Source organism: Haliaeetus leucocephalus, unplaced genomic scaffold (assembly GCF_000737465.1).
Source record: "Haliaeetus leucocephalus isolate CR32 unplaced genomic scaffold, Haliaeetus_leucocephalus-4.0 Scaffold656, whole genome shotgun sequence".
NCBI lineage: Eukaryota > Metazoa > Chordata > Aves > Accipitriformes > Accipitridae > Haliaeetus > Haliaeetus leucocephalus.
Genome location: NW_010973092.1, coordinates 6,056,688 through 6,069,933, shown reverse-complemented (window position 1 = coordinate 6,069,933; position 13,246 = coordinate 6,056,688). Strand labels below are relative to the sequence as shown.

Genomic DNA, 13,246 nt, shown 5'->3' with positions numbered 1-13,246 from the left:
AGCGAAACCCCTGCCATTTGGCTGAGTCTCATGCAGTCTTCATCACTGAATACCTAAATCAGCCTCTCTAACAGTTAATATTTACCTAGCTTGCTTGTGGCAGTGTTGCCTAAGTAATCTTTATACATCCACATTTCATTCTCTACTCTAAATATTTACAGTTTTCTTTTCAGTGTTCCTAGGGTGATTTCCCCCTGTGCATGTTCAGCTATGTAGCTCTAGTATAAAAAAAAGAAGACAGGTTTTAATTTGCTGGCGTTTCGTAGCTTTTGTTCTGCTTGCAAAGTTTAACATTGATTAGTTTTGACACACAATAAAGCCAGCCCATGTGGCCGACCGTGCTTTTTGAGGGAGGTATATCCTCTTGTCAGAGTGTGATGTGATGGGTCCCAGGTGGAAGAGTTACGGGGTGCAGAGGAGCCGATCCAGCAAATGGCTCTCAGGAGAGAGGTCCTGTCCCTCTGCTCACTTGTCCCCTTCCCTATGCATGGTCTTGCCCAGCAGAGAGCTATTCAGGATTTTGCTTGGATTTCTGGGCTCCAGCGGGCATACACAGCTGGGATGAGGTAGGGAGGAGCTGGGAATCTTCCTTCTTAACAACAGTAGCTGTTAGATCAGCTCCGCTGCATCGTGTAGGTGCACCACGACCTGTGTAAGTCTGTTTAGGCTGGCACTTAAATACCTGTTAATATGAAATCTCTGACGATGTGTTGATTTTAAACGATTTCCTGAATTATGGCCTGTTGGGAGGTTACAAGAGAGTTCAGAAGAGAAAGCATTCCCTCTTGCATTGGTGGAATTTTCCCCGTTTTATATATGATCACAAAGTGATCTTTGGCTTAATGACAGTGCATAAAAAGTACTGCTGTATCACTGCTTTCATAGTTCCTTGTTGCCAGTACTGTGGTTAAAGTGCTGAACTCTTTTGCAGGTTAATGAAATTTATCATGATGAGTCCCTGGGTGCTCACATTAACGTTGTCTTGGTGAGGATAATCCTGCTGAGCTACGGCAAGGTAAGTAAAGGTTAATTTAAATGGAGGATATCAATGTCTCTGAACTTCATTCTTTTATGAACAACGTAGTTACTGGTGACATGTATGGGGTTTGTATTTTAATTCATACATTGTCCTTACCAGTCTATGAATATAAAGAACTTTTATGTTTATATATGTTTATCATTTGAACTTCACATTTCAAATAATTTCAGTTTCTCCTGGGTTTTCGCTGTGTCATTTTAAGTTGCTGCATAGCTCTGGCAGTCTGTCTTTCCACGTTTGTTTGGAATAATCCATGAAACCTAGTGAACATTTTGGCTCCTAAAGAAAACACGAGGTGTCGTGGTAGAACTATATAAGTAACAATAAACACAAGATCAGTTCTGCAAGACACTGAGGGCGACGGCCTCATTCCAAGAACTCATTTAAACTTGTGCTTAACATTAGTGGGACAACACATGTGCTTAAAGTTAAGTGCGAGTTCTGTGGGATAAGGGCCAGAAGGCAAGAGCTCTGTAGATCAGATCTGTAATTAAGAATACCAAGTGTTCTTTCTCTCACTGTTTCTATGGAAGGAGTTACTCTACAGGCAAATTCGGGTAAAGAGGAATGAAATGCTAAATGGTTTCAAAGTATTGAACCGTTCAGTACCTATGTCCTATTTTTGCCAAATCAACATCAAATTCCATAGAAACAGGAACAGGGCGTTTCGAGTGTGTTGATAAATGCTTTGGTTAAGGACACGTGATTTTAGTGCTCTCTACTACAGCAGTGTGCCCAGCTGCTCAAAGCAGAGTGTTAAAATCTAATGTACCTTTCTGTGACTGGAGTTGCTGGTATTTGCATGTTCATGTAATAAACCTGGCCTCTGGAAGACTCTGTGTATATTCATGCAAGTTGCTGAAATGCTATCAGTGAAAAGCCAGCACAGATGGCGTCAGTGGTGAAGCTCCACTGACATTCACCAGTTTACCCTGCTCGACACCAGCTAAGATTTTTCCTCCCTGGTGCAAATGAGGAAGCTCTGAGTTTTAGTCTGGACTCTGCTGGAGACCAGTTACGTGGATTTGGTATAAATTGTTCTGTTGGAGCTTCCCCATCTGAGAACGAAATGCACTGATCCATCTCTGCTCTTCCTGCAGTGATGTAGATGATGATGTAGTTATGTGTTTTGGATAAGCTTAATCAGATGTGTGTCCTAAAATAAAAGGTAAAAAAGGTCACATATGCCATTTTGTAATCAAAAGTTCATGATGTGTGTAGTTAACATTAAATTACAAAATAAATGAAATATCCTTGTGATTGCTGTAATGACAGCAATTTGAGGATTGCAGATTGACTAATAATTCTCATAAAAATCTGATATTGCAGTAGTGGTAGACACCAGCAGAATTAGCACATGTGCTAGTCACTTCTTTGCTGTCCTTATTTCATAAGTATTTCATAATTGTTATGCTTGTCCAGCTTTAGCCCTATAGATCCGCACCAGTCTGAACTCTGATAATGTCTCCATTTTTCTGATGGCAGACAATAGCTACAGTAGACCTAATTTTACCTTAAGAATCTTTATTTTCTTGTGAAGAATAAAGCATTGTCCATTGATAATTTGAAAGTTATCGATTTCATATTAATCTTCTTTAGAGAGTGGGGTGGAGCATGGAAACCACTTCGTGGTGGGTCTTTGGCCACATCACAAAAATAGCCATTGCATGTAGCACTCTGTAATCTGCTTGTGGATAGTCTGCTTCTGGATTCTAGATCTGTAATCTGCAGTGGACGATGTTTTACCTCCTGAGTTATGCTGCTGGTTTCAGCAGGGCACAAAATGGAATAATTCTAGTATCACAAGCTTGCCTGAAATAACCATGAAGATAATTTTTCTTGCATTTCTGTATCTGATTCTTATTTACATGCAAGGGAATTTATGGCTTTCTGAAAAAAGTAAAATGAATGTAAAAGGTATCATTTCAGAGCTCCTCCACCTGATGGTGTGGGGGCCAGCATGCCCTGGCTGTATAAGAATACAATTTTTTTATGTTCATGTTTTTAAAGCTCCTGATCACAGGACTAGTACCAGGGAGTAGAAGGTGAGGAGGTTTCTCTTCGGAGGGTTGGGATTATTTAGCAGTGGAAAAACAGAGAGAAAAGGTGTGTAGTTCTTACTATCTGAACCTGTTCTGAGGAATTAGAACAAGCCTTCAATATTTTACTCTGCCACACACCAGCACTAGCAATTTTTAGGAATATGTATTCCAAGTACATAATAAAAGGAACGGTGCGTGTACAAGTTAAGGCAGTGCATGAATGAAGCAGCCTCTTTGGCTTCACAATATGAAAATATTATCCCAGTCTTGTTTGAGTAAGCATTTCTTTTGAAAGCGTGTAGCTGATATCTTCAGATTCATTTGCTTCACTGTAGACAATTTATATATATTATCAAGGGTGCCATTTAAATAATCATAATAACTACATTATAGTTGATGAAGTATGTACCATCAACATCAGGTTTATGACAGCACTCTGAGCTATTGCCAATTCTCCACCCCTGAACAACCTTCTACTCTATTGTGGGATTTTTTTAAAGAGGATTATGTTGTTTTATACAATATGTCATCTGTTGATAAGAATAATATGGACAATACTTGAGTTGCATAGCAACCAGCTTTTCAGTTCTTGCTTGAAGGTACTCCACTCCTTGAAATGTACTTACTTTTTAATATTTTCAAACACAGGCAACTGTACATTCAAAAGTTTCAATAATTTCAGTAATTGCATTAATTGCCGTGGTAGGATGAAAAAAATGGAAGATGTTCCTTGGTGATCCCATGTTGAAATTACTTCAGGGGCAAATTCAAAAGATCTGACACGGTTTTACTGAATTAACACTTTGTGTAAGTTATCACCTCTGGACTTGGACTGAGGGTATGGCAGGTTGCGACGTGCCAGGGAGCACCAGGCTTGGATGCTGGCTGGGTGGTGTGTTGGAGGAGAGGGCAGCGCGTGGCTGTGCTGTGTCTGGGATAGGTGTGCCGAAGCTACCAGACCTTTCCTGACTCCCCACTTTTCTCTTAGTACTTCAAACAAATGAACAACGCTATCTGACATCCCAGAGGGGCTGATATGAAGGCTTCGACTGCGCCTGGCTGCTGCCCACTCATTTACCAATTCCATCAATAGGACAGAAAAATGTATCCTGCAAAGGCTGGTCCATATTTGCAGTGGCTTTGAAAGCTGCCATGCATTTCTCTGCATTTCCTTTACATTGAGTCCCAAAGTCACAGGCTTTTTTTGATGTGATGGGATACTGCAAATAAGTAAACAGGGTACGTGCGGTGCATTTTTCTTCAAATGGGAAAAAGATGAGCTGGCTCGCTTCTGCCTTTTTGACTTCAGTAGTAGGAAGATTGCTTCCAAATTTTGGAAACTGCGGATACATTTGAGATGAATATAATTCGATGTTTGGGCAAATTATTCCATTTAGACCTATTTTGGTTGTAACGGCTCTGTAATCCAGCTAGCTCTAGAATACTCAGAGGAATAAGCAAAGCAACCACTATCACCAAGTGCAGAGGAGGTGGCAAGAGATGAGCTGAGAATGGTTTTAAAAACCCTGACTGGTTATTATAAAATTTGTTTGGAAACATTTAAATCCTGAGCACTGCATAAAATCCTCTCATCACCTCTTTGAGGTGGATGAATAAAAATTATTATTCCCATTTTACAGCTAAAAAAACAAAGACGTTAAGTGTTATTTTCCAAGGCCACACGGAAGGCCACTGGCAGGCTGGGGATAAGACCTCATAAATTCCTGGCTCCAGCCCCACGCTCTGTCCATCAACAATGGTGACTTTGTGTGCAGATGAGCTGCCCTCGCACAGCGGCAGAGAAAAGCACACACGTTAGCTGGGATGGGTGTAATTAAAACAGTTACTAATGAAAAAACCCAAAAACTTTTGCAGGAACTGCAGGGGTTTCAATAAATGCAGCCACCTGAGGATTTCTGAGGGTTATTGCTTGGGAAATGTGAACGCAGCAGTGCAGGACAACCCTGAACTCTCCTTTGGAGCACCATGCACAGCTCGAGTCACCCACATTCAGACTGGAACAGGGTGGGATAGGCTGAGGGGTGCTGCGTCTGCTCTGTCTGCATCTGGGATGGCAACCAGTAGGGAGAGAAAACCCATGTTAGCTTTAAACCAAAGTTGGTCCCAGAACAAGTGGTTGTAATCTGGCCATGTGTTAACTTGGTCAAACTGAAAGAGGAACCTGACCACCAGAGCAGAGAGCCTTTGAAGAAGATTAGGGGAGGGAAGAAATCCCAAATGGCTTTAAGATGGCAGTTCAGAAAGAAGGTAGTATGGGGTGGATGCCTACAATCTCACAGGACAGCACTGTTCAACTGAGAAGGATTTTTCAGTTGTGTGTGTCTGAGGTATTAGTAAAGCACCTGCTGCCTTTGTTTGGGACAAGATTTTACCTTCGATCTTTTCATAAAATGGTGCTCTCTTTATCTCTGCCATCTGACCTTTTCGTGTCTAAGCTTGATGCAAGCAGGGAAGATGTTCTCGGTTCAGCCAGGATGGAAAGCAGTGGTTTGGTCTGAGCCAGGTTCTTTTCTCTGTTTCCCAGAGCGTGGCACAGGTGACACAGCTGAGATGGAAGGACATGCCAGGTTTATCCCTTAAATCTGGTGTTCGTCCTTAGCATTTTGCTGTTGACCATGTTTGGAGGGAAAGGGATGAGTGCTCACGTTATCTCTGCTTGTCCTGGGAAGATGCAAAGACTCTGGCTGAGAGTAGTTGTGCCTGACAATGCAAGGAGGTTGTTAGCTGTACATTAGGGTCACAAAATAGCTGTGCTTGGAAGGGACCTCCGGGCATCATCTAATCCACCCCCCCTGCTCAAAGCAAGGTCACCTAGAGCAGGCGGCTTGGGACCTTGTCCAGCTGGGTTTTGAATATTTCCAAACACACAGACTCCACAACCTCTCTGGGCAACCTTTCCCAATGTTTGGCCACTCTTATGGTAAAACTACAGTAACACTTTTACAGGTTTTTTTCTTGCATTTAAATGGAATTTCTTATATTCCAGTTTGTGCCCATTTCCTCTTGTACTTTCTGTGGATACCACTGAGAAGACTCTGGCTCAGTCGTCTTTACTTCCCTCCCAATAGGTATTTATATACATTGACGAGATGCCCTTCTCCAGCCTCTCCTTGTATTAGAAGGTCACTAATGTGAGTTGAGTATCTTAGTTTTCCACTGACACTAGTAGATGCAGAAGACCTGAAAGAATCAGCAGGAATCAAGCCCTGATCTTGCAATGTGCTACACAAATGTGTCTGAAGATGGAGGGCTTGACCCCAGCCTTTCGCCATCTCCAGTAACCAATTTTGCACAGGCTGAGTTGCGAGGCCAGAACCTACATATTGTATAGCATTTTGGCTGCTGTTCATGTTTTTGCACTGTTTTCATATGTTTAGAGTGGGGATAAAGATGAGAGGAGATACTGTGCCTCTTGTTTTTTAACTGGGTAAATTGTTAAATTGCCTTATTTATATATTAGACTCATAGCTTGTAATTTCCCAGTATGTTCTGTTGGGACCTTGGAGAGTGTAGAGGTGGCTGATAGCATAAACACTACTTTGTATTCCTGAGCTGCTTACGTTTATACAGAATTAGAGACTGAAAAATGTTTACAAACTGCTGCCATAAGAAAGCTTTCCAAATCCTTTGAATGCAAAATGACAATTCGCTAAATGAGCTATTTTTCTTACTTCAGTTACCATGGACACTCAATAATTGTATTTATTTATTTTTTGCTTGTCTTGTTCAGGATGAGAGAATAATATAGAAGATCTAATCCAATATACAATGAACAACAGAAGTGCCAAGTAGAAGCAATGTAAACAGTGTGTTTTGCAGAGACTTTACACATTCAAGAAGGGAGAGTCATATGTTAAATTGTTTCCCGAATGTGTGCACTGCTGTGGTCCAACTTTTGCTACCATAGTTTGAAGCCGATCAAGTTAAGCATATTTCTGCTCCTTCTGGAGCTACTGAAGAGCAGCAAAGCCTTCTCCGTTGGTACTCTTGGAGCACCACCTAATGGATGAGTTAGGAAAGGTCCTTTTCCAGCAAGCTTCTGACCAGCCTAAATTTTTAATGTTCTTATCATCAAGTACCTGCTCATCAACACCATTGCAAAATTGTACCCAGTTATGCCAAATGGCACATAAATAAGACGGTTAGTTAAGGAAAGCTGCCATTCTATGTGTGATACCAGTGTGTCTTTCACAGGTACTGGCAACGTGGATGTTCTTGAAAAGTTTGGGCAGAATATAGACTAAACTTGCAGTTTTCTTCTAGAATAACTTTGTATTTGAAATTGTTAAAGAAAAAAAAATTGACATATTTCTTACTTTCCAAACAATCTCCACCAGTATTTGAAGGACCTTCCAGTCAGCTTCATAAATGACTTGTTCTTCAGTGTCTTCATAACAGAGAACTGAACATCACCCTGATAACTTCCCAAAAGACAAGACAGGTAGCAAAGAAGGCTCAAAGGCGTCTGGATCTATGTAGTAATGACTCTGAACCATTTCTTACTGCCCTGCTTTGCCTTTTTGTGTGAATGGTAGTTGCAACTCAGTTGTCTTCTGGTTTTGTTTATTTTTTTCTGCTGCTTCCATCTAAGAAGGAAGGGACTAGAAAAAAAATGAAGGCAGAATTAAAAAAGAAGGAAAATGGAAGCCATTAGTAGATGTTGAGCTTCCCAGAGCAAGGATCTCAGCTGGTCCTCTAGGGCAAACTGTCCTCGTAACCCTCTGTGGTGTCTCATCGCATGGGGGATGTTCTCCCAGCTGAGGCCTTTCCACTTCTTGCCCAACATCTCCATCTGTTTCCATCAGCAGTTCTCCGAAATGGCCACAGATTTTTTGCTTTTCTTGCTGTGAGAAGGAAAGTTTCTCTTTCCACTGGCAGTTTTCCTGCTGATCAGCTGAGTAATGCTCTCCACAGGCCTGCTGTCCTGTTTGGAAAGAGGTCCTTCCCAGCCAGGTCTGAACTCCCAGCCAGCTGCAGGACCTGCATGTTCCTGGCAGTGTGGGCCCTTTGCTGGCCAACAGTAACACCTACACCTCTTCTCCATACGCAGCCTGCTAGCCCCCCAACTTTCTCTGTTTGCACTCTGACAAAGGGATTTTACCTTTACTTACAGTTCATCTCTTCCTCTTTCTCCTTTCACTTTGTCCATTTAATGAGGGGCTGTGCTTTTCTGAGTCTGATGAAAGCTCCCCATTGACTTCCAACAGAAAATATTATCAAGTGTTATCTGATATCTCAACAAGAATAGATTTTTGGACAACATCCTTCCAAAACATGTTACATCTGCCCTGCCTAGTAACAAGCTGTGCCTGGTCCCATGATTTCCTAAGCTTCTTTCTTGCAGGACAGCAGCATTTGTCTGTAAAGGTGAGGCAGCTGCAAAAGTGAATAAAAATGCAATATAAAGACCTGTCTGGCTCAGGAAATCTCTGATCCGAACATGACTGGTGCCTAGGAGGTTATTTGGAGGGAAATACTATGCTATAATTGCACTCCTCTAATTCCCTTCCCTGGGCATCCCATTGCCTACTGTCAGGAGAGGACCATGGCTTACGTGGTTCTTTGGTGTGAACCAGTGCAATTGCATAGCACAGTGAGGTTGACTTGGATCCCAGATCAGCGGTTCCCTGGCCATGCAGTATTTGCTGTTAGTACTGTTGGAGTATTTTCTGATTTGGAAGTCCTTGACAAATTGCAGAAAGTGGGAATTTGGGTGAAAATTTGCTAGGAATCAAGTGGGTTTCTCTTTTCAGGCTGCTGCATTACAGTGAAGAAAGACAAGGGATTAGTGGCCAGATGATTTGAGTGCTTGGTGGACTTTGAGTACTCAGCAGGTAGACTGAGTTTTTCCTCTTACTCTTTGAAAGTCCTCCTCACTGACACAGGACCTCGACTTGCTATTTATATCTGTAGCACTTGGACACTTAAAATAATTGACTTCCTACTGGATGCCTTGTTTCTCAACTTAAAGAGCCGTAAGGCTCAATTTTACAGATGCCACACTTCTGATGTTAAAATTGTGTCATTGCCAAAGAAGTCAGGTCGTCAGCTGAGATGTGTTTTATAGACTCGTGTGTTCTCAGTTTCCCCTCTTACGCCAAAGGGATTTTCTTCATTTTCCCCATTGTGTTGGATGCAAAGAACCCCACAATGCTCCACATTGACCAGCTGGTCCTCCTTTCATTTGCTTGAAGACAAACTCTAAAATCACTGTTTTGATAAATAAGCACTGAGATGCTCTTGGACTGAACCAGTGGTTTTGCTCTCAGAGTGGACTTAAGTATACAGTGAAAAAAGTTGTCGATTCATGCCACATGCCAACACGGTGCCTGAACCATGGGAGCTGCTGGGTATGCTGCGGCAGACTGATCTGGTCTCTGGCAGACCAGACGTTCATCAGAAAAGTGCTGCAAGCTGCTGTGCTGGTTCATCCAGAGACCAATCTTTTGCTTTTGTGCTGGAGTCCACTGGCAAGGTTTCAGTTTAGCGGGAAGGGAGGAGGTGGCATATGACAGAGGAAAGCTATAAAACAGTGGTTATTTGGAAATTACTGACTTTTTTATATTCTATACTTGTTTGCTGATCATGCAGAGATTTCTTTGCAAATATTCAGATACCCTTAAACAAAGCACATGTTGATAGTGTGTGTTTTTTGTTTGTTTTCTGATTGATGCATCTTATAAGATGTGATGATTTTCATTTGGTAGAATGTGCAGAAGAAGGTCATTATGAGACAAAGAACTATTAGCAAACGATCCACGTGACTTGAGATTTCTCAACTTCATTTTACAGCATTCTTTGCTTTTTGAATCTTGCAGTAAGATTTCTCACTGAGCTCCTTGAAGGGATTGTGAAGCTTTGGAGAAATGAGAACAAGGTGCAGATGACAGATAGGTTTTTTGTTTGTTTGCTTGTTTGTTTTTGTTTTATCACTGATGGATGTTATTAAGGACCTCAACAATGGTCAAACCTTATTTAACTGAATAGGATTTTTGCTTGAAGAGCTGGGATTTTACCCTGTAATAGTCACTCCAAGTTTGTTTAAGTCTGTTCTTACAAATATACGAAGATGCAATAAAGGCACCACAACTGACCCACCATTTAAATATGGTTATTAGTTCAATTCCCAAGGGAATTATGGCTGGAAGCAGTATGATCCAGCGTGGGATTATATTACAACTTTTTCATTCCACAGTGGTATCAGAATCCAAACTGTGCCTCTATTTGGTTTATTAATTTGTTTTTCTGAACATTTGCAGAATTGTAATATCCCACTTTTGCCAAAATCAGACCTCAGTTTGGCAGACTTTTCATTTATCAACTCCAGTTGTTCTTCCACAACCCTTTGAGGATTTTATTTTTCATGTAGTCAATACTCTGTACTCCATCATGCACTCAATTAGAGGACACATCAAATACATCTGTATTTAAACATGAACTATATTACTTCTCTCTTATTTTTGGCCCAGGCTAGGTTTTGCTCTACATTAAGTATTTTGGAATGACAAATGCTTACAGTACAGTATAGTATCTAAATTGTAGTGGTTTGTGTTATGATTACAGTGTTGTCATGGTAATATAATTTTTGCAAACGAAAAGCCAGGGTTCACATATGTAGTTCTTGCAAATCCTGGAAGGCCTGGGATGGGTCAATTAGTCATACATTTAGTAGCATCTCATATACAATAAACTTTCTTAAGTCTTAGCAATGCACAGTATTAAGTGGAATTATCTGGGAATTCTTAAGATAGTACTATTTCAAAAAAAGGCAAATGCAGTAGTTGGATTTTAAAATACCTTTCTCTTTCTTGTTCAAGAGAATTGTCCTTTGCACTGCACCTAACACACGTCAGCTTATTTGAGTCGGCTAAGCCATGTCTGCGCACCACCCATGTAACATGTGGTTTATAGGGAGAATGGCGTATGACAGTGGAAAGTTACGTGTGCTAGCTTTGGAACAATCTTCAGATATGGAATGGGATACAGAAAATGCACTTTAAAAGACAGTCATTGGGGAAGTCCGTTTCTGAAAGTAATGATTCAAGTACAGCTGAAAAAAGTATACTTCGTTTTTACACTTACAGAGCATCCAGTAGTGTTCAAAGGCCTGACAAAACAGCCCTAACAGCTCAGTTTCATGACAATGTCAGTTTTGTCATTAAAATACCCATCTTTTTATTTTTCTTCTATCTTTTTATTTTTCTTCTATCTTTTTATTTTTCTTTTGTTATATCTTAGACCTCATTAAACATGGAAGTCGCTTTTAATCTAACCATGAACTGTAGCTATTTTCTTACTTTCTTGATGCAGTAAAATTTGTTTCTGAAGTGTAATTGTCTCTTTATTAAGAACAGACTTCTAAGGGAAATGGGATGTTTAGTCAAGTGCCTGAACAAGTTGGGAAAAAATATACCCAAGCTTTTAATAAATAACTATTGGTGTCTTTTTTTCTTGCGCGTGTGCAGTCTATGAGTCTGATAGAGATTGGGAACCCTTCGCAAAGTCTGGAGAATGTGTGTCGCTGGGCCTACTTGCAACAAAAACCTGACACTGGGCACGCAGAATATCACGACCACGCGATCTTTCTCACAAGGCAGGATTTTGGTCCATCTGGCATGCAAGGTAAGATGTGTATCAGGTTTTGTTTTGCATTTGTGTTTATCACTTAGCAAGGCTAGTCGTGCAAAGTTTCATTGTGTATCTTTTGCTTAGTTTTGGTCAACGTTTTCTTTCCCCAAGAGCTCTGCATAGGGCCGTTTTCAGTTGTAACTGCTTCACTTACTATTTTATCCTTTCTTACTGGTGGGATTATTTATTGGATCATTTCTTTGCTTTTACTGAAGCCAAGAAAGTGGAATCCGTATGTAAACAGTCCTGAAAATGCCCAAAGATTAAAGAATAGATTTTGTGTTTAAAAAGTCTCCAAAGCTGTTGCTGTGTTCCAGCAGGATTGCCAAGAAATATTGTTATGGAGAGGTCTGGAACAGGACGGCCAAGTGCTGTCCACTTTTTCCTTTTTTCAGGGCTCTGCCTCCTGTGAGATCAGGTTTGTTCACTGGAGGGGATAAATCTCAGAGCTTTCTGGTTCCTTTTGGGTTGGCCAGGTCTGCTGTCAGGACAGGGCTGGGGCTTTGCTCGCCCGTGCCCTGAGGGCTGGAACTGCACCGAGCCCCTCGTGAGCTCTAACGCAGCAGCACGTGGTGTCCTTTTCACCTCATACACTTGGAGAAGGCAACTGCAGGATGGTCCTAGGGGTGATAACAGTCTTCTTGTTGAGGCAGGAATATAGTTTTAATTTGTTCAACAGGCTGGTTTCATCTGTTCCATAGATGAGGGAGCACATTACTAAATGTTTCGGTGCAGAGGTCTCTTAAGAGGACCACTTCAACTCTGTTTGTGTCACAACAGAAGACAGATGTTTGTCCTAGAGCTTCCCACCGCGTTGCCTTTCCGTGCTTGTTCATTTTCTGGAATACTTGCTATTTCTCACAGGCTACGCTCCAGTCACTGGAATGTGTCATCCTGTTCGAAGCTGCACTCTCAACCATGAAGATGGTTTTTCATCTGCATTTGTGGTGGCTCATGAAACTGGACATGTGTGAGTAGAACTGTGGACGTCCTGTGTCCTACCTTAAAATGTCTTTGGTACTGACAAATACCGATGGCATTGGAAAGATGCGATTTATGTTAAGAAACAATGTTCAGGGTTAGCTCTGGCTTCAGATCTCAGCTCTCTCAAAGCTTTCTTTATGATCTTAAGTAAGCTTTATATTTTGGTATTTTCAAGTGGAAAAAGGAATGAATACCAAAATATCTTCCAGGGCTGCTGTGAGAGTAGATTGAATGATATATTACAGTCTCCTGGTGGAAATGTAAAGTACTCATAATGATGAAATAGGAATTCATTGAGTCAGTGGAATACATGATTCTTGAAAACAATCCATATTAAATAAGCACATCATCTGTATATGTTACTGCTGGTAAAGGATAAATACTGTATAGAAACGAGGTGCCAAGCACTGAGGTTACAACTGTTCATATAAAAAATTCAATCATTTTACTTATTGATGTGATTAGAACTAATGACCGGGCAGCAGTTGTCAGAGCTTTGATTTCTTCCAGAGCATTTTAGTTTCCCTGTTTG

The 13,246-nt window shown here is 41.0% G+C and overlaps 1 protein-coding gene across 1 annotated transcript in view; it reads left to right on the top strand.

Annotated features, from left to right (window-relative positions):
• Positions 1-13,246, top strand: part of ADAMTS2 (ADAM metallopeptidase with thrombospondin type 1 motif, 2) — a 184,417-nt gene that overhangs the window by 138,665 nt on the left and 32,506 nt on the right. The window contains exons 5-7 of the mRNA XM_010579205.1: positions 932-1,015; positions 11,568-11,724; positions 12,595-12,700. Of these exons, the coding sequence (XP_010577507.1) occupies positions 932-1,015; positions 11,568-11,724; positions 12,595-12,700 (347 nt within the window). The remainder of the gene's footprint in view (positions 1-931; positions 1,016-11,567; positions 11,725-12,594; positions 12,701-13,246) is intronic.